Genomic DNA, 22855 nt, shown 5'->3' with positions numbered 1-22855 from the left:
CTCTCTTTTTGTCACCTCATCAATTTGTAAAAGAATATGTGAATCGTGATATACAACAATCATTTTTCAAATTAAAAATAATACCATAATTTCATACTTAAACCTAGTTTCATCAGTTAGGCAACTCCTTTAAAATTTATTTCAATTGGGTCATTACTCTTCAATTTCGTTTCAATAGGGTAACCAAACTTCAATTTAATTTCAAATTTCAGTATTTCATGACTTACAATCTCCCAATTGACGAAATTTGCTTAATTGGAAGCCATATTGCTATGACTATTGGCATGTCAATTAACTATTATTCCATATTATAAATATGTTTAAAAAAATGCGAATTTTAACCTAAAGATATCATAATAACTCATTTTACATTTTTTTTCCTCTAAACTAACACATAACAATTACATAAGGTCACTAATTATAGGGATAATTGCAACAACGGTCCAAATATTTCAATTTTTCGCAAACTTTACCTTAACCTTCACATTGTCCCACCCACAACCCCAAACCTTTGAAAAAGTAGCACCTAAGGTCTAAACAGTTGAATTTTTGTTAGTTGACCAAATAAATTTGACTTTGACCAATTTTAAAATTGGTAAGATGGTAACTTTGAAGTAAAAATGAAAAAACAAAAAATCAAAATCCAATCACAACTCATCTTCTCCCTCCCACACCCCATCTCCTCTTAAACCCAGAACCAGTTGGTCCCCCTCTGCACCACTACCACGACCTCCGTCGTCCTCCTCCATTGACTTTGCTACTTTTCTCATCAACATCTCCTCCCTAGTTCTTCCCTCCTCTTCTTCACACCCCATCAAATCTGTTTCTCATATTACTTGGTCAACGTCAATTTTGCTTTTGCTGAAAAAATATAGGTTTTTGTTTACCCCTCTTCACCTGCTTTCAACCATCGACCAAAGCCTCCACCATTCCCCTACTTTCAGCCATCGCCAAAAACCATAAACCAAAATCACCACCATTCCCTTGCCTTTCATTCACAGGTGAAATCCACTACCATTCTCCTGCCTTCAGTTGCCCATCAAAACACCTCAAAACCCCCATCAACACCATCAAAATGACAGTCGGAACTTTGTGAAAAGTAAAAGTATCTTGACTAGCTGTAGCCACCATCAATTCACAAAAAAAATGGTAGAATTTTTGAGATTAAATAGAAAAAAATTAATGATAGATTAGGTGAAATTACCTCATCTTTTGCCATTGTTATGTCAAAATCAAAATTAAAAAGTTGTAATTTTCCTTAATTTGGAATTTTGGATAATTGACCACCACTTTGGGTATGTTGAAGTCCTTTCCACAGGCTTATGATGGTTGGTTTGTTTGGGTGAGAGGACAATTTTTTAGTTTTGATTGGGAGGGGTGGGATGGGTTTGGGGTGGGCATAGGAAAGAAGATGGTTTGGTCATATGGGTTTTCATTTTAATTTTTATACCTTATTTTATGTATAAACGCAAAGTATAAAACCATCCATTTGGACCTCAAGTGCTAATTTTTTTAAAAGGTTTGAAATTATGAGTGGTACAAAATCAAGGTTAAGATAAAGTCTACAAAAAATCGAAAGGTTTAGAACTGTTATTGCAATTATTCCTTGACTTTCGACTAAGCAGTTTTTATCAAATTGGTTACGTTTGATGATAGAGTGGTAAAATTTGGAACTCCTTGAATTTCAATGAGCCAATGTTTATGCATTTTTTCAAAATTTATTTTCACTCATATATATTTTCATAAAATAATATTACATATAAAAGTATTTTTTAAAAAAAATTTTAACTACACTTATTTTTAAACCCATTCCCCCCCCCCACCCCCCACCCCCCCAAATTTCATTAAAATGTCACCAAACATGACTAAATTGAGACAAATCAGAGTTTCATTATCCAATTAAAAGTTCAAAATTTGAAAACAAGAAATTAACCCATAAAGTAGGGAGGTTCAATCCAAACCATCAAAATTTAAGGGTTGAAAACCTTAAATATAGTTTGGAGCCCCCCCTTACGCACCCCACATATTTCATTCCGCCTTCCACAACATTCAATCCACGTACCCCATCTCCGTCTCCTCGTAAACTCCGTCTTTTCAAATCCTTTCCACACCTCCATGCTGATATTTTGCACCACCACCATCACCAATGAAAAGACCCACCACCCGCCACTGGTCTGCTCCTAAATTTAAGCCAAGACCACCGTCCATAAACAGTCATTCTCCTAACGGCGTCGTCACAAAGCACAAAGACTCTTCAGATATGAAGAAATCATCATCTTCCTCTGCTAAAAACTTTTGTTCTTGCCTTGGTAATGCACATTTCTTGAAATGGAGGGCCGGTGACATATGTGGTTTGGTGGTGCACCACCCCGTACCCTGCGTCTTCGCTGCCTCATTGCTGTTTTTCATGGCGGTTGAGTACACTCTCGCATGGCCCCGCCCACCGCGCCGCCGTTTGATCTAGGGTTTATTGTCACCAAAAACCTCCACCGGTCACTCGAATCTCGACCCGCGCTCAACACGATTCTGGCTGGCCTCAATACGTTATATGTGTAAACATACTCATCTTAGTTTATGTTTGGTAAAATTCTTCGTTGATTATAAGTTGTGGATGATAAAATCTGTAGATCTTACATCATATGTCGTTAAAAATAATTACGAATGATCAACTTATAAACCAGAAAAATCTTTAACAAGCATACACTAATAATATTAGACTCGACCGACAAAATACACGTATGTCCATGACTCCTTAACATGCAATGAAAATTTAGGGTGCGTTTGGTTTGCGTTTGCGTTTGCGTTTGCGTTTTCTATTTTCATTTTTAAAAACGAAAAATATTTTTTGTTTTGAGGAACTATTTTCGAATTACAGAAAACGTGTTTGGTATCATTTTGAAAAACAGTTTCTTAAAACAGAAAACTAGAAAATGTATTTGATTTAAAATTTTTAGAAATTGTTTTATGACATTTATTCAATTAAAATGATTATTTAGTAAAATATAATAATTTTATGTTAATATATTACCAGTTAATATATATTTTAAACTTGGGGAATTTACTATTTTTCTTGCTACAAAAATAAAATAATAAATAATAAATGTTTAGACATTGTTTTATGATATTTATTTAATTAATTTGATTATTTAGTAAAATATAATTATTTTATGCTAATATATTATCGGATAATATATATTTTAAACTTGTTTGAATTTACTATTTTTTCTTGCTACAAAAATAAAATAATAAATAATAAATGTTTAGAATTTTTTTATGACATTTATTCAATTAATTTGATTGTTTAATAAAAAATAATAATTTTATGCTAATATATTACCAAATAATATATATTTTAAATTTGGTGAATTTACTATTTTTTCTTGCTACAAATATAAAATAATAAATGTTTAGAAATTGTTTTATGACATTTATGCAATTAATTTGATTATTTAGTATAACATAATAATTTTATGCTAATATATTCCCAAATAATATATATTTTAAACTTAGTGAATTTACCATTTTTTTCTTGCTATAAATATAAAATAATAAATAATAAATGTTTAGAAATTGTTTTATGATATTTATTCAATTAACTTGATTATTTAGTAAAACATAATAACTTTATGCTAATTTATGAATTTACTATTTTAAAAGTATTGATGAGCATCCTTTAAAAGAAAAAAGAAAACGGTGTGTTTTGAGCGTTTTCCGCGTTTTGAGTTTTTTAACTGAAAACCCTCAAAACGAAAAAAAAAAAAATCGTTTTGAGTTTTTAATTATAAATTTTTCCTTGTTTTCGAAAATGCATTTTCGGAAACTAGTAACCAAACACGTTTTGGGCGTTTTCGAAAACTAAAAACAGAAAACGTCTGGAAAACACAAACCAAACGCCCTTAACTTCGTGTTTTTGGATCTAACTTTGATTTTGACATGCAAGCCTACATTTTCTTCTACAAATTCGGTGAGTAATTAATGGCATTTATTAAAAGTCAAAGCATGTTAGATTTTTATATGGGGATGATCACTAGCATCTAAAGTTTTTACTTTTCATACGTACATTTTATTTTATAGAAATTGATTTATTTTTCGAGATGGTTCTTTTTGGGGAATTATATATATAATTTGTTTGAATTTTGTGGTTCGAGAAGGTTTTCGTAGGAATGCAATCGACGTACATACTATCGATGTGGCTAATGGAGGGTCGACCGAGGGCGACGATCTCAGCTTTGTTCATTTTCACATGTATGGGAATACTAGGATATGTCACACAGCTACCATTGCCCGAGGTTAAGTTCGTCGCATAAGATCTTTATATTCAAATTCAATATTTTAAAATATGAAATTGTTGTGTTTGAAGACAGAAAGGAATAAAAATATAACGCACAAGTCTAGGGTAATTAGTAAATTGTATAAGGCTCGAGATATGAGGATTATGAATCTCAATGAGAAATAGGCTGAATTAGCAAATTGGCAACCAAAATGCACAAATAAGAACGTTATATCTATTTCAAGGGCAAATTTCATTTCAATCGTAGTAATAATGGTTATGAAATTCGACGAGAGAACTGTATTCTATGATCTATATGGATGCTGGTTTAAAGTAAATTTCCATAAATTTGTTTTAGAATAATTGTCTACATGAAGTTTTTCTTTTTAACAAGCAAAAATTGACTTTCTAGTTTCTACAGTATAAAAAACAACAACATTAACAACAACAACAATAACAACAACAATAAAGTGAATTTTTTTGTACGACATGCCCCGGTTTGTTTCTTTACTGGGGTTGGCAGTTGTTAACACCTAACAGATTTCTTGGAAAATTGAAATTGTCCTGAAATATCCAACATCTTTAGGACAAATGGGTTGTTAATAAATAGCAAAATTCCAGTACGTAATGCTAATAGAATATTTTTATAGACACTGTTGCACCTTCCCATACATAGATAATTAATGCTAATTATATTGTAGTCTTATCTGCAGATGCGTCACATTAAATTGGTTTTACAAGTGATAAGATTGTTGAGTACACGGGGTCATTACACGAATGACCTGGCTATTGGCATTGGTGCTGGAATACTATTTGATTCTCTGGCCAGAAAGTATGAAGATAGCAAGAAAAGAGAAGCGCCATTATTCACTAGTGCTACCACCTATGGTTCTTTCTATGACTCTCAGAAAGAACGAAATGGTGAGTTGTTAGGTTAGGAAGGAGCCAGAAATTTGGTCTTTATCTAGTGTTACTTGGAAAATTTAAAAGTTAAAGGTCAATTTCTTCTATCCGTGATTAAAGTTGATATCCTAGTTTGGATTACTTGACTTTTTCTTCCTACCGAACTTTTGAAACGATTCTGCTTTGATTTACAGTTTGGATTATGATTTTGCATAAATTGTCAGTTTGGACATGAGGGCTTACGTTTGACATTCCTTAGGAAAAATGTTTGAGAAATTAAATAAGAACTATATTGTTCCGTACAGTTAAGATTAATGGGTTGCCATTTTGGTAGACTTGAATATTAATAAATTTGTCATGTCCCGCATAAATTGAAGGTTTCTCATGTTTAAATTCATTGAAATCCGATAAATCCATTCAGAGTGGGATGTTATATTTGAATTTTTCACGACGCTAATAATTACATCTACATATGTATAAACTTTATATAATGTAAATCATGTCAATTAAATCTTTCTTTCAATAATGTAATGGTGATTAACTTAGCATTCACGTACAAACGTGAAGTCCGGAAGAAATGGAAGAATTTGTTAGGAATCTTATAAGATTTGTTCCTTTTTTTTTTTTTAAATGATGGTTAAAAATTCATTTGAATTCGTATACTAGTAAAAAGAAATCAAACTGTATTTTCGTCTTTTCTAACTTTTTAACAATGGACTTTATAATATTGAGATTTGATTTTTGAGCTCCACTCACCTTGTAACAAAGATAGAGCAAAGTTTTAGTAGTATTTCAATTAACTGGCGTTGATAAGGGACAAAATAAATGAAAAATATATAGAAAGTTTTTTTTTTCCTTTTCTTTTTTACTATCACAAGATTCTCTTAGTCCTTGTTTGATGGTCATTATTGTGGTAAAAATAATGTTTTAAATAGTAATTTTTTGGATAATGTGGGGTTAAAAAGTGAATAAATGTTGTGCATAATATTTTATTGTGTGAATGTATGGTTGAAAATGAGTATGAAAAATAATTTATTTTGTTTTAAAGGTAGCCAAACAAGGGCCACATTTTTTTTCTTACATGTTCTTATAATTTCTTTTGCCACGAGGAGCATCTCTTATTCTGCCCTCACATATGTCATAAGGAGTGAGACATTCAAAATGTCCTTGTCAAAGAATCTACCAAAGTAAGTGATCGAGTTCCTAACCTGAGGTGCAAAATACATTAATATGGAGAAAATATTTAATTCGAGGAAAATTGGCCAGACATATGAAAGGGCCAAGTATAAAAGGCAACATATTCGAGTCTCCGATAAAAATTCAATCTAACCTTTGGGGATTTGGTGGTAGTGTAATCATCCTGGAGGGGCCGTCAAGCTTTCTCTAACCTCGGGTTCTGATCAAAAACAGGTGATAGAGATCACATCTTTCCAGGTTGTTCATGCTTCGATGACCTGCAATGCCATCTTGGAAAGACCATTGCTCAATAAGATTAAGGCTATTGTATCAATATTCCACCTCAATAAGATTAAGGCTATTGAGAAAATGGAAAATATTAGTATTGAACTCCATTAGTGACAAATATAGAGACATCAAGGTTACTTTAGAATATGAGAGGGCTGAACTTGCTACCAATGTTATTATAAATGCCTAAGGAATAAGGAGAATCACAATGGTGATACTTTATTGATGAGAGGAAAGGGTTTTGGTAAACCTAATTATTACTCTAAGACCTTTAATGAAAATAAAAACAAATGGAGTGATAAAAGTAAATCCAAAAACAAGGTTAAGTGTAAGAAATGTTTCAACTGTGGGAAACAGGGTAATTTTATTAAAGATGGTTATGAAAAGAAATATGAATCAAAAGAAAAGAAAGTTGATGATGGGAATGCTACCTTAGTCTGCCATAAAGACAAGGCTGAAGATGGGTTTGTCCTTGTTAATGTTGAAAAGAAGCTAAGTGATGATTGCATCCTTGACTCAGGGTATTATTTCTACATGTGCTCAAATGAGAATAGTTTTCTGGAATTTGAAAAGACAACTAGTGAGCAAGTTATAATGGGTAATAATATGACCTGCAAAATGAGTGGAATAGGAACCATAAAAGTGTTATTTGAAAATGGTAGAATCCTATTTTTAAAAGGAACTAAGTTTATTTCTGACTTAGAAAGGAATTTGGTGTCTCTAGGAATTTTAGATGATATGGAGTTCAACATTAAATTGGGTCAAGGACATATGAAAATTCTTAAGGGCAATGACTTAATCATTAGCACCCCCAAGATACATGGTCTCTATTTTTTTAAAGCAGAACCTTTACTTAGCTTGATTGCAGCTGCTTTAACTGAAAATTTTACTTTTGCAAAATTATGGTATGAAAGACTTGGCCATATTGACAAGAAAGTATAAAAGCTTTACAAATAAAGGAGTGTTTCGAAATCAAAATCTTGGTGATATTCGTTCTTGTAAACAATATATGATAGACAAACAAGCTGAGCTTCTCTTCTAGCCTGGAATTCATAAATTCAAACAAATACTTGAATACTTACATGCTGATTTGTGGGGGTCCTGCTTCGTGTGCACCCTATTTGGCATTAAATATTATCTTTTAATCATTGATAATTACTCAAGGAAAATCTGAATTTTCATGTTAAATTCAAAAGATGAAACTTTTTCTATCTTTAAGGATTGGAAAACACAAATTGAAAATCAAACTGACAATACAATAAAGTTTTGAGAACTGATAATGGTTTGGAAATTTGCAATTATAAATTCAATAATTTCTATAAAGAATGTGACATATTAAGACATAGAATAGTTACATATATCCCAAAAAAAAAATGGCATAGCTAAGAGAATTAATGGAACCTTATTAATAAAGGTAAGATGCATGTTTTTTAGCTCAGGCTTACCTAAATTATTTTGGGATAAGGCTGTAAAAACTGCTGCAGACCTTGTTAATAGAACTCTCACTAGTTCTTTGAACTTTGATGTTCCTGAATCTGTGTGGTCTAAAAATCCTATTGATTATTCACACCTAAAAATATTTGGTTGTGTTGCATATGCTCACCAAAATATTAGAAAATTAGAACCTAGATCACTTAAATGTGTTTTCTTGGATTATGGTAAAAATGTAAAAGGCTACAGATTATGGGTTAAAATTGAAAAAAGGTTATAAGGTAATTGTTAGAAAAGATGTTATCGTCAATGAGTTCTATTATGCCATGCTTAGAAGGAAAAGAAAATAACTTGATTGAAAAGAATGTTCAAATTGAGGTGGAGACCCTCATATTGAGAAAGACAATTCTGCTACTATTGTAACTGTAAATGATCATAATGAAAATATCATCACAACTAAAACTGAAAATAATCAAGTTACTGGTCTAAATGATCAAACTGATTCTACAACGCTTCCCTTAAACGAATATCAATTAACAAGAGATATGGAGAAAAGGCATATCAGATTACCTGCTAGATTTGATTGGAAGATTTTGTTTCATTAATTACATACCAAGAAAAATTTAAAATGAGCAAACTCCGATAATGATTTCATTAATAGCAAATATGCTAAAAATTGGATAGATGCTATGATTGATGAAATGTCCTCACTCCTAAAATAATCCTCGGGACTTGGTTGAAAGGCCAAAGAATCATAAATTGATTGATTGTAAATTAATTTACAAAATAAAAGAAGGAGAAAGGGAAAATAAATGTGTGAGATATAAGGCTAGACTTGCAGTAAAGGATTTTACATGAAAAGAAGGTGTAGACTATAATGAATTTTTCTCCTCTATTTTAAGCATACCACTATTATATGCATTTTTGCACTTGTTGCTAAATCTTAGTGGGAACTTGAAAGTTGCATTCCTTTTATCGTGATTTAGATGAAAAATACTATATGAGAAAACTTGTTAGTTTCATAAAAGGTGACACTGAAAATGTCGTGTGCCTCCTAAATAAATATTTGTATGATTTAAAATAAACTCCAAGGCAATGGTACAAAAGATTTGACACTTTCTTCTTAAAACTTGGTTTTCAATGAAGCAATTATGATATATGTCTTTACTACAAAGATAATGGAGGTACAAATTCTCTATACTTAGCACTTTATGTGGATGATATGCTACTTGCCAACTGTGATAAATCTGAAATGGGGTACACCAAACAGAAACTTAAATCTAAGTTTGATATAAAGGATTTTGGGTTGCTAAAAAGATCCTTGGAATGCAGATTTTTGGAAACAAAGAAAAAAACATGTTATTTTTGAATCAACATGACTCTGTGAATAAAATTTTGAACAAATTTAATATGTTTGACTACAAATCCATAACCTTGCCACTTACAAATCATTTTAAGCTTTCTTCTAATTTCTTCCCTTAAACTAATGAGAAATTATAGAATGTCAAAAATCCTTATGCTAATGTGATTGGATCTGTCATGTACTTGATGGTATGTACTAAACTTGATCTTACTTTTAGTATTAGTAGACTTAATAGATTTATGAGTAACCTTGGGGAAGAACACTGGAATGCTTTAAAATGGCTCTTAAGATATCTGAAAGGTACATCAAACTATGGTGTTGTGTTTAGAAAGAATAAAGAAGAGGCAACTTTAAAGGGCTTTACTGATTCAGATTTTACTGAAAGTAAAGATAATAGAAAATCAACTTCATCTTATTTCTTTACCTTATGTGCTACTGCAATCAGTTGGAAATCACAACTTCAAAAGATTGTAACACTATCCTCAACTGAAGCAGAATATATATTGTTACTTTTTGATGCCTCTAAAAAAAGAATATGGATAAATGGACTATTAAAAGAAATAGATTTTGTTGATGAGAATGCAATTTTGTACTTTGACAACCGAAGTTTTATACATCTAAGTAAGAACGCCATGTATTATGATAGAACTAAACACAGACGTTAAATATCATTTCATAAGAGATATAATATCAAAAGGAATTTTGTTCCTTTTGAAAATTGGCAAAGTTGCTACTCGGTTTAATCCTTTTGATATAGTAACAAAGATAATACCTCTAAACAAGTTTCAAAATTGTTTGAAAATATTGTCTATTAATACTTTGCGGTTATTACATGTACTTGGAGCAAGTGAAATATGAAAATGTGATATGCTCTTGGCTGTACTATGACCTAAAAATTAAGGTAGAAAGGTAGAGAATGTTGAGATTCAAACCCTGGTTAATGTCCCTAATTTTCAAAAGGAAAAACGCATTATCAAAACACGTTTTTGTAAGTGGGAAGGCTTAATCGGATGTTGACATCTGTTCAAGCCATGACCGTCAGATTGAACGCGTCTATTGGTATGGTTATATTCATGGATGCCGATTCATTTTGACATACAGATGAAATTTTTCATTGTTGTTGAGTGAGAGAAAGTTCTAGAAAGTTTAACTCTCATTGGCTAGGGTAATCTATGATTCTTTCTCTTGAACATCTCATTTGAGATTTGTTTAGATATTTTCTAGCCTTGGTACTTAAATTTTCTTGAGTGAAAATAAGAAGAACGAGAGGGTTCCTGTCTGTATTTTCTGAAAAGAGATCTAGGGTTTCTTGTGTGATTCCTAGCAGTTCCGTTGATTTGTGATAGAGATAAGTCTCTGAAAACTATATTTGAATATTGTTGTGAGTTTTTTTGTCAATTTTAAAGCTCAATAGTGCAACCGAAGTATATCCATTTTAATGGATGCTCAAAGGGAATAAGGTGTTAAAAGGGTCACTGAACTTTTGGGTTTTCGACCGAAAAATCTGTGTTTGATTTAATTTCTGTGAGTTTTTACTTTGTGTTGTGAAATTGATTTATTGTATCTTGTGTTTAGTATCGTGTTTGGGCCTTTTCACACCATCGGGGAGGTGGTCGACAAGGTTATTGACAGCCACATACATCAAGGATGGATGACTAACGAACAAGGTTTGCTTATCAGGCTTATTTCTCTCACAAATTAGACTTGTGTAAATAGAAGTTGGATGCTTTCAAAGCCCACTAGTCAAGTAGTTATCATGTTTGTGTAGTATCAAGATCAATGCGTAGCTTGTTGTACCATGTTTGTATGTAGTTTTTCTTCCTTCTTGCGAACATCAGTTTGTAGATGTCATCATACTTGAAAATTTGTTGAAGATCACATAATCTCCTTATTTTGATATAAAAAAAAAAAAAAAACAAACTATGGAGTGAAGTTCGTACTATTCCAGTACAAAAATGTTTGTCCAAATGACATCAAAATTGATAGTTTTGTATATTGATGGCTTTAGCTAATAATATTTAAAGGATAACTCTGCGAATAATCTTGGATTATGGAATGTCATTGATGTCGAAAGTTTGATGTGTCAACAGAAAGAAGACTAAATTCTTAAAAATAAAGGATTGTAGGCAATATTGTGGTTTCTCAATAGTTGAGATCCAATTATGCAATTTTTCAATTTCCATTTCTCCTCTTACTACATTGAAAGAAAAAAGTAATCTACTTGGAGCATTTTCAAAATAATCTTTATTAATAGAGAGAAATAAGCGCTATCTCGTCATCATAAAGAGCAATTTAAATTTAAAGATTATTTGTCTTTATGCATTTCAATAAATTCTTTATTTTATGCTCTTTATTTACTTTCTTAACACTCTTATAATATTCTCTCATTTTACAATTAATATATATTTTTTAAATATCAATTTTAACATAATGTGTAATATAGTTAATTTGAGTAATGAAATTTAAAACTTGCATTTTTATTAAATTTAATTATGATATATAAAGAGAGAGCGAATTTGACTATTCAAATGTATATAAACAAATTAAAATACAGAGTTAGGAGTATATTTCAAGCAGACTCTTTAAAATAATGAACATCACTTTTTAAAGAGTCTTGAATTTTGATCCTAAATATCACCTAATCATGTTCGCTAGATGTAACAATCAATATCAAGTGTTGAATTTTTCAACAATGCGATTTTCTAAAAGTCACATAAATTTACTAAGGCTATGTTTGAGCACCTTTTTTTGGAAATATATTTTGTAACGGTAATTTTTTATTATTAATTTTTTTTTTTTTGGTGACTATGTTGTTAAAAAAAAGTATGAAAAAACTTGGGTTTACATGTATAATTATTTTATTGAGAAGATGTGTAGTTGAAAATGAATTGAGAAAAAATGACTTTTTAAATAATGAGGCTTAAACAAGGACGAAAAGTGATCTTTTGCATAATCGCTTTGCATGTAAATTTATTGATACGCCACAACATAAAACTGTTAAAATAAAATAAAAAATATTTTAACATTTTAATTTAGGGATTACGCCCAAATTATAACGCGGTGATTGTAGTATAGCCTTAGGATGTCAATTCCACAGGGAGATGAAAAATGCTCAAAGAATTAGAAATTTAGCGGTTTCGAGAATTATGTGAAACTAGTTTATCAATTTAGAATGAAATTTAAATATCAATATGTGAAATTAGTGAAGCATTGGAATTCCCTCAATTGGGTTAGATCGATCAACATCAACAATTCATGTACTATTACTCAATTAGAGGTTTTCATCCCAACTCTCTAATCGGAAGATCTAATAGTAAAGATCACTTTAGTTCCAATTGTAATTCTAAGATTTAGACTTTCTAACACATTCCCACAATTGTTATTGGAGTAAGATCAAAAGTAACCATATACTTCAAGCATAAGATCATAAATAACCCACCAATAACATGAATGAAATTGCAACTCAATAAATATTTCAATCAAACAATAGAAAAACATGATTAATAAATGAAAGATCTAATAAAAATTAAACCAATTTCAAAATTAATTCATAAGGAGAAAGTCTAAAATCTAGAATTGTTTGACAATAAAATACCAAATTACATGAGCAATTGATGTGATTTTCCCAAATCCAATGAGTTCCTTCCAAACTTTACCAATGGTTTTAGTTCTTCATGGAACTCTTGAGCCAAAAACCAAAGAAAATTGATGTGGGGATGAAGAGAGGCATTCTCTGTCCAGTTTAGGGCTTAAAACTATGTGCCATGTTGTTTCAATAAGAGATTGAACCGAATAAGGAAACTAAATTTTCGGCTAGAATATTCTGTGCGACTACTTTCAGTATTTTGACCATAACTTTCTCTCTCGATATCCAATTAAGACAATTCAAAGTATGTTAGAAAGCTAACACAAAGGGTTTATTGGGTCAAAAGTGGACTTCAATCTCCGGCTGAAAATTTGGAAAATCTTTATACGGTTGAAATTTAATTTGTGAATATGTTATGGTCATATTTAACTTCTTTTGACTTCTAATTGCACCCAATGAACTTCTAGCTTTCTTGAATCATCATTCCATCGTCCATCTCATCTTTAGATTATTTGCAACTTGGTACCTAAACTTTCACTTTCTTCCATTTTGGTCCTTTTTTGCTCTTTTCTTTCAAATTTCACCTTTTCTATCAAAATGCAACATGAATCAAAGTATAAGTATAATGAGTGTATCTTGGTATCAAATAATCAGACCAATGCAATAATTAAGAGGAGAAAATATTATATTTTACACTCTTATCATACTCCCCAACTTGATTATTGCTAGTCCCTAGCAATTTAATGCAGAATAAGCAAATGAATGATTAGATTGTGATACAAGTGAAATTATTAAGTTTCAACTTAACCACAGTTCATGTTCTTTTCACACTCAACCCCACAAGAACTTAACAATGCCATGATCATCAAAATATCAAAAACGCTTACCAAATGTGTGAGTGTGTGTCAAGTCATAACCATCTTACCGCCAACCCTAACACATGCAACAATAAGTATGTCTCAAGTTGAAGGTTCAACCCCATAACTCACGGGTATCAAAGTGTTTAGTGCGGTTTTCTCTTGTGGAGCTAAGAAAGATATACTCTCAGAGCATGGAGGCTTAAAATTTATGAACAAGCAACAAGAAAATATTGATCACATGATAGACACACTATCAACTGAGAATTCATCAACTTCTTACCACAACCCTACTTAAGATCAAAACAGCCAATGAAAAGGATGTGAAAAGAGTTAAGTTGGATTACATGAATAGTAGGATAGAAAGAATTTAAGGACTTCCAAGTATCTAGTTAGGCATCGCAACAAGTATTTCAACATATCAACATCAACGCATTCCTCAACCCTTCAATTCTCAACAGCAATTCACTTTCTTTTTCTTTTTCTTTTTCTTTTTCTTTTTCTTTTTCTTTTTTTCTCCTTTTTTTAATCAACTTTTTGCGATTTTTTTTTTGAAATTCTCCTTCTTCTTCTTTTAAGATTCATCACTTCACCTGATTACTTATCAACTCTCATCACTTTTCTTCGTTGCTTTTCTTCTCAAATGACATTCAATACCTACTATACACTTTGAAGCATAAAGGTTTGAAAAATGAATGTTTATAGACTTTATTCCAATGTGAAGAGGTATGGATAACATAGGCGCATGAAAAGAAATAGTTATATGTGTTTTGGCTCAAAGTGGCTACTAGGAAATTAAAATCATGAGAAGAGAAGAACTAGTCTAAAGGCTCAACTTTAGTCCTAAATTGACTGTTATCATTTTCCAAGTATAATCCACTATCTTACCACATACCGTGTAATGTTATTCTCCGAAAAAGTTTCCAATTCACAAAATCAATGAATGTTTATTACCATTTTTAGTATATATGGCTCTCAATCCTCACCAATTCTCTCACAAGAAAGCTTCAACAAGAGACTCCTCTAGCTACATGTATTAAACCACTATCTTACCACAATGCTTATGTGCACAAAATGATTCGGCAAGTGTCTCAACATCTAGACTCACATGAACAGTATCAACTTCTAGTGACATATTTTGTCATTCAAGAACATGAACATGTAGCAAATAGAGATTTAAGGAAAAATTTTAGACCAATTTAGTAAAACAAAACTAAAGTTCCATGAATATCATGTAATTCACAAGACAATTTCAAATACACTCTCCCCCCCATCCAAACATTGCATTGTTCTCAATGCAAAAACATGTCGACCAAAAGAGGGGAAAGATGTCACATGGATATTGTAGTGAATCATCAGAAGCTTGAATATGGTGGACCTGGAGGTTCTCAATGGAAATGGGTGATACAAGAAATGAAAATAAATTGAAAGAAAAATGCAAAACACACCTAAAAGAAAAAAAATCTAAAAACTAGTATACAAAAAGGGTGAAAGACATACTTGAAGGGTGTCATGAGCAGGCAACTGGGTCTACTAGGGAAATTTCTTCCACTGCAAGCACCTGTTGCCCATAGGCTATTTTAAGTCTCTATCCATTCACCTTGAATACCCTACCATCATTGGGATCTTCTATTTCAACAGCCCCTTTTCAAAAACTCGTGTCACCACAAATGGGTCAGTCCACCTAGAACAGAGTTTTCCTGGATGCTTATGAAGTCTAGAATCATACAAGTACACTTTTTGGTTCGGTTCAAAAGTTTTTCTAAAAATATTTTTGTCCTGAAATGCTTTCATTTTCAACTTGTAAATTCTAGAACTTTCGTAGGCATCATTTCTTAGTTCCTCCAATTCACTCAATAGAAATTTTCTATGTTTACCTCCCTCTACCAGATCGAAGTTAAACTGCCTGATAGCCCAAAGGGCTCGGTGCTCAAGCTCGACAAGTAAGTGACAAAGCTTTCCAAAGATAAGCCTATAAGGTGACATGCCAAAGGAAGTCTTAAAAGCTGTGCTGTAGGCCCATAGTGCGTCGTGTAGTCTCAATGACCAATCATTACGATTGGGGTTCACCGTCTTCTCTAAAATTTGTTTAATCTCCCTATTGGCCAACTCTACCTGTCCACTAGTTTGGGGGTGATAAGCGGTGGAAATTTTGTAAATAATCCCCTACTTTTTCATCAGTGCCTCAAATGAACGCTTGTAAAAGTGTGTGCCTCATCACAAATAATGACGCATGGTGTGCCAAACTGAGACAAAACATTTTCTTTAAGGAACTTAACAACCGTTTCATTGTCATTGGCCCTAAAAGTAGCTACCTCTACCCATTTATACACATAATCAACTGGCACAATGATATAAAGGTAGCTAAAAGAAGGTAGAAAGGGTCCCATAAAGTCGATGCCCCAACAATCAAACACTTCAATTACCAAAATGGGATTTAAAGGCATTATATTACGTCGGGAAGTAGCACCTAGTTTTTGGCACCTCTCACAAGATCTACAATAAGTATCAGTATCTTTAAACAAAGTAGGCCAACAAAAACCACATTGTAGCGGTCTTTTTCATAGAAAAGTGGCCTCCACAAGCTTGGATATGACAACAATCTAGTATACTAGGTGTCTCCTCATTAGGAACACAACATCTAAGATTTGGTCGGGGCAATACTTAAATAAACAAGGGTCATCCAAATAAAAGTTACGTACCTCAACTAAGAACTTCCTCTTATCCTGTGTGCTCCATTCTTTTGGAATTTCACCTACAACCAAATAATTTACAATGTTAACAAACCAGGGTAAAGAGACAGAGAATAGATTCTCATCGGGAAATCCATCTCTAGTTGGCATAGTGTTTGAGGTGTCTTCAAATGTCATTCTTGGTAGATGGTCTGCTACGACATTTTCCACTCCCTTCTTGTCCTTGATGGTGATGTCAAATTATTGCAAAAGTAGAATCCATCGTATTAATCATGCCTTAGCATCCTTCTTTGCAAGAAGATACTTAAGGGCTGGATGATCTGTGAAAATAGTAATGGAAAAATCAATCAAATAGGATCAAAACTTATCGAGTGCAAAGACTATAGCTAACAACTCTTTTTCAATAGTGGAATAGTTCATTTGAGCACTATTTAGAGTCCTACTAGCATAATAAATCACAAAAGGCTTACCTTCCTTTCGTTGCCCAAGAATAGCACCTACCGCAAAATCACTAGCATTGCACATAATTACAAATGGCTATGTCTAATCAGGTGGTTGCATTATAGGTACATTTACCAATCAACAGTTCAAAAGCATTTTGACATTCAAGCGTCCATTCAAAAGTCAAATGTTTGTTAAGCAAGTTACATAGGGTTTAGATATAGATGAGAAATTTTGTATAAACCTCCTATAAGGACCTGCATGACCAAGAAATGAGCTAATGTCCTTTACTGTCTTAGGTGTGGGTAGTTTAGAAATCAGTTCAATCTTAGATTTATCAACCTCTATCCCTTTTAAAGAAATGACATGTCTTAAGACAATACCGGAAGGCAGCATGAAGTGACCCAATTCAAAACTAAGCATTTTTCTTCACATCTAGCCAAAACTCTCTTCAAATTCAACAAACATGCATCAAAAGAGGTTCCAAACACAGTTAAGTCATCCATAAATACTTCCATACAATCATCTACCATGTCACTAAACATACTCATCATACATATTTGGAAGGTGGCAGGGGCATTACAAAGTCCAAATGGCATCCTACGAAATATATAAGTACCAAAAGGACATGTGAATGTGGTCTTTTCCTGATCCTCTAAAGCTATTTCAATTTAATAGTAACCAGAGTATCCATCTAGGAAGCAATAAAAGGAATGACCAGCTACACGTTCGAGTATTTGGTCCAAAAAAAGGAGAGAGAAATGGTCCTTGTGAGTAGCAGCATTTAACTTCCTATAATCAATACACATGCGTCAACCAGTTACTATACCTACTTCATTTTTAACTGCCATGACACCTGACTTCTTAGGGACCACATGTGTAGAACTAACCCATTTACTATTTGCAATTGGGCCAGATTTATTCTCATTCAAAATGCTCAAAAGCTATTCACATTGCAAAGCATTCAATTCTGAAGAAATAATTACAGGAAAGGTATCATCTAGTCCAAGAAATACATGTTTCAGTCCTGGGGGTAGTTGTTTCAATTCTGGCTTAGGGCTCTCGATGCTCGATGGTTTTTGTCCTCCAGTCATTTCAAGCAATTCTTCAAACTTGGGTTGCCATGGCAAAGTCCCATGGTCCTGCAATTTTGCAAAAACAACACAAATATTAGTATATTCATCAATATCAAAACCAATTGAGATTTTAGAGTTTAGGAGAAAAGAGTTCAATGGATCATAATCAATTTTTGCAAATGCTTCCTCCTGCGTTAATCCATCAATCATGTAGGTTTGATGAGATTCATCTTCTTCTCTAGGTTGTTTGGTGACATGAAAAATATTAACTTCTAGAGTTATATTCCTAAAAGAAAGCTTCATCAGACTATTCCTGCAATTGATTAGAGCATTAGTTGTAGCAAAGAAAGGTCTACCAAGTATAATTGGGATTTTAGAATCAACATTTACCTCAACCTTCACATCTAGTACCAAGAAATCAATGGGGTAGTAAAATTTATCAATCTGAACTAGCACATCCTCAACTAATCTCTTAGGTCTTATGGTAGACCTATCAGCTAATTAAGGACCACTGAGGTAGGTTTCATCTCTCCCATACCTTACAACAGGTATATAGCATAACACGAGGTTAACACTAGTTCCTAAATTAAGAAGGGCTTGTGTAAACTCACGGTTCCCAATGACAGAAGAGATGGTAGGACAACCAGAGTCGTTATACTTTGGTGGGATCCTCTGCTCTGTCACAGCACTCACCTACTCGGTAAAGAAAGCGATTTTCTTGACATGATGTTTCCTCTTCACAGTGCATAAGTCTTTAAGGACTTGAGCATATGTAGAAACTTGAGAGATCACATGTAAAAGAGGCAAATTAATTTTTACTTGTTTAAGATGCTCTAGGATTTCATTGTGTTGAGTGGTTGACTTCGAGGTGGATTTGAGGGCTTGAGGGAAAGGTACCCTAACTGGAACTTCTGCTACTTCTTCACTAGGGCTACTCTCATTAGGCTTGCTTGATTCTTTTTCATTCTCCCTAGATTGAATGGCTAGTTCAATGACTTTTCCAGATCTAGTGGTTATGGTATTTACTTCCTTAAAGTTGGTCTCTCCTGATCCCGAAATTTGTGCCATGTGTTGACCCTTTGGATTTGGTTGAGCTTGAGCTGGAAATTTTCCACGTTCCCCTACAGCTAAGGCATTGGTTAGTTTGGAGACATGATTCTTTCTCTTTATTTTCCTTAACTAACTGGTCTCATAGTCTCAAATTTTTTATTTGTTTTACCATATGTCTCAATAAATGAATGTAAAGTATCTTCTAAGGAATTTCTAGAGGATGTGGGTTGACGTGGATGTGCATTGTAAGCTCTATTGGATTGGGCAGGTTGTTGGTTTTCAGACTTCCAGTTAAACTTGGGGTGATTTCGCCACCCTGGGTTGTAAGTCTTGAGGTAAAGGGCGTAGGGCTTTTGATGCCTAGAGCATTACAGTGTCCCTCATAAAGTTCCCTCATTTCAGCATGAGTGGGACACTCCTGTGCAAGGTGACCACTCTCTCCACACACAAAACAAGGCTCTAAAGACTCAACACAGGAAAAAGATCGAGTGATTTTTGAATCCTTAGCAACGGTGCCAAAATTTGATTACGCCCAAAGTATGACATGGTAATTGAAGTATAGCCTTAGGGTGTCAATTCCACAGGGAGATGGGAAATGCTCAAAGGATCAGAAACTTAGCGGTTTCGAGAATTATGTGAAATTAGTTTATCAGTTTGGAATGAAATTTAAATATCAATATGTAAAATTAGTGAATCATTAGAATTCTCTCAATTGGGTTGGATCGATCAACATCAACAATTCATGTATTGTTACTCAATTAGAGGTTTTCATCCCAACTCTCTAATCGGAAAATTTAACAGTAAAAATCACTTTAGTTCAATTGTAATTGTAAGATTTAGACTTTCTAACACGTTCCCATAATTGTTATTGGAGTAAGATCAAAAGTAACCATGTACTTCAACCATAAGATCATAAATAATCTACCAATAACATGAATGAAATTGTAACTCAATAAGTATTTCGATCAAACATTAGAAAAAATATGATTGAATCTATGAAAGATCTAATAAAAATTAAACTAATTTCAAAATCAATTCATAAGGAGAAATCTAAAATCTAGAATTGTTTGACAATAAAATACCAAATTACATGAGCAATTGATGTGATTTCCCCAAATCCAATGAGTTCCTTCCACGCTTCACCAAGGGTTTTAGTTCTTCATGGAACTCTTGAGCCAAAAAGTAAAAAAAAATTGATGTGAGGATGAAAAGAGGCGTTCTCTGTCCAGTCTAGGGCTTAAAACCGTGTGCCAAGTTGTTTTCAAAAGAGGTTGAATCGAATAAGGAAACTAAATTTTCGGTTAGAATATTATGTGCGACTACTTTCAGTATTTTGACCATAACTTTCTTTCCCAATGTCAAATTAAGACAATTCAAAGTGCGTTAAAAAGCTAACACAAAAAGCTACAATTTTTGCTTCCAAATTCTGACATTTACTAGGTCAAAAGTGGACTTCAATGTCCTGCTAAAAATTTGGAAAATCTTTATGCGGTTAGAATTTGATTTGTGAATATGTTATGATAATATTTAACTTCTTTTGACTTCTAAATGCACCCAATGGACTCCTAGCTTTCTCAAATCATCATTCCATCGCCCGTCTTATCTTTAGATTATTTGCAACTTGATCCTTAAACTTTCACTTTCCTCCATTTTAGTCATTTTACTCATCTTCTCCCTCCCACACCCCATCTCCTCTTAAACCCCAAACCAGTTGGTTCCCTTTTAGCCCTCCCCACCACCTCCGTTGCCCTTCTCCACTGACTTTGCTACTTTTCTTGCTAATATCTCCTCCCTATTTCTCATATTACTTGGTCTAAGTCAATTTTTCTTTTGCTGAAAAAATAAAGTTTTTTTATTTCCCCTCACCCCCTGCTTTCAACCATAATCCAAAGCCACTGCCATTCCCCTACTTTCAGCCATCGCCCAAAACCATAATCCAAAATCACCACCATTCCCTTGCCTTTCATCCACAGTCAAAATCCACCACCATTCTCCAGCCTTCAGCTGCCCATCAACACATATCGAAACCCCATCAACATCATCAAAATGACAGTCAACACTTTGAGAAAAATAGAAGTACCTTGGCTAGCTATTGCCACCAAAAATTCACAGCAAAAAATTGTAGAAATTTTGAGATTAGATAAAAGAAATTAGTGATAGATTAGGTGAAATTACCTCATCTTTTGCCATTGTTATGTCAAAATCGAAATTGAAAAGTTACAATTTTCCCTTGATTTGGATTATTGACCACTGCTTTTTGTCTGTTGAAATCCTTTCCATGGGCTTATGATGGTTGGTTGGTTTGGGTGAGAGGACAATTTTATTTTTTGATTGGGAGGGGTGGGGTGGGTGAGTAGGGTTAGTGTGGGCATAGGAAAGATGACGGGCTTTCATTTTAATTTTTTTTTTACCTTATTTTAGGTATAAAATGCAGAGTAACCATTTTACCCATTAAGAATGGTTTAGATTTGGTCAAAGTCAAATTTATTATGTTAACTAACGGTCAAGCTTACATAAAATCATCCATTTGGACCCCAAAGTACTAATTTTTTTAAAGGTTCGTGATGTGCACAATTCTTGCAACATCTGATCTCGAACTCAAAAGCCCGATCCCAACCATCGTCAATTATCCAAGAATTAAGGTCGATTTTCAGGATTTAGGTCGAGGTCGGGCCATACATTAAGATAACGATTATCTTGTCCTTATCTAGTAATTTTTACATGTTTTAGTCATCCCATGACTCAATCATTCATCATTGTCTAAATATTAAACATAGGAAAAATTGTAGTCGAGGTACCAAACCTTTCGTTTATTAGCAGACTTTGCCCAAACCTTTCATTTGTGCCACCCATACTCCCAAACATTTCAAAAATATGCACTTGGGGTCCAAATAGACGGTTACCATCCGTTTGAATGTTAGTTGACCAAGGAAGGTGGACTTTGACCAAATTAAAATGGGTAAAATGGTAAATTTGCTATTATATACATAAAATAATTTAAAAAACTAGAAATAAAAATAAAATAAAATAAAAAAGAGAGAAGAAATAAAAATTAAAAATCATCTTCTTCCTCATCTCACCCCCACCCCGACACCCACCCCCCATCCAACCTAAACTAACCTACAGAAGATGGAATTGACTCTTTCTCTGCAACATCATCAGCCCCCATACTTCTTATTCCACTCCCCACTTTAAACCAGCAATGAAGACACCAACATCGAGTTATCAATCTTCTTGATATGAATCTTGTCTCACCATTTTCATAGTACACTCACTGCGAATAAAATATTATATGTACATTTCGTCAGTGTAAAAAAAAATAAACAGAGATCGAGGGATAAGAAATAACATTGGTCTTTGATAAAAAAAATTAAGGAAAAAAGGAGCGAAGTATATTTTCAAGTACAACACAGAATCTGAAACCACGACCAAGAAAATGGAAATCATAGCCAAGAGAGAGAGGGAGAGATAGAATATCTATATATATAGAAAAGAAAGAGGAAGTCAGAAGAATTATTTAGTTTTTTGCATAAATAGAAATCTTTAACAGTGTAACATTTACTAATTCAGGGAAAAGATGACAACCTGCACCCGCAGAAGTGAAACCCTTCGTAGAGAAAGTAGAAAGCATCTGAAATTAGAAATCAGCTATTCTCCCCCCCGCCCCTTCTCTAATTGGTCGGCAGGAGTTGGTGTCGCCGTTGCTGGTTTTGGGTGGCGG

At 33.1% G+C, this 22855-nt stretch overlaps 1 protein-coding gene across 1 annotated transcript; it reads right to left on the bottom strand.

The window, feature by feature from the left end:
- Positions 1–17211: 17211 nt before the first annotated feature.
- Positions 17212–19152, bottom strand: LOC111370155. Its single transcript, XM_022991852.1, has 7 exons — positions 18904–19152; positions 18623–18777; positions 17995–18574; positions 17899–17952; positions 17691–17800; positions 17392–17608; positions 17212–17265 (listed from the first exon to the last, which is right to left on the bottom strand). Exons 1-7 carry the CDS (start codon positions 19150–19152, stop codon positions 17212–17214), a joined length of 1419 nt encoding a protein of 472 aa, XP_022847620.1.
- Between the last annotated feature and the right edge of the window lie 3703 nt (positions 19153–22855).

This window comes from Olea europaea, chromosome 21 (assembly GCF_002742605.1).
Source record: "Olea europaea var. sylvestris chromosome 21, O_europaea_v1, whole genome shotgun sequence".
Classification (NCBI taxonomy): domain Eukaryota; kingdom Viridiplantae; phylum Streptophyta; class Magnoliopsida; order Lamiales; family Oleaceae; genus Olea; species Olea europaea.
Note: the sequence above shows the minus strand (reverse complement) of the source record. Positions and strands in the feature narration are given on the sequence as shown.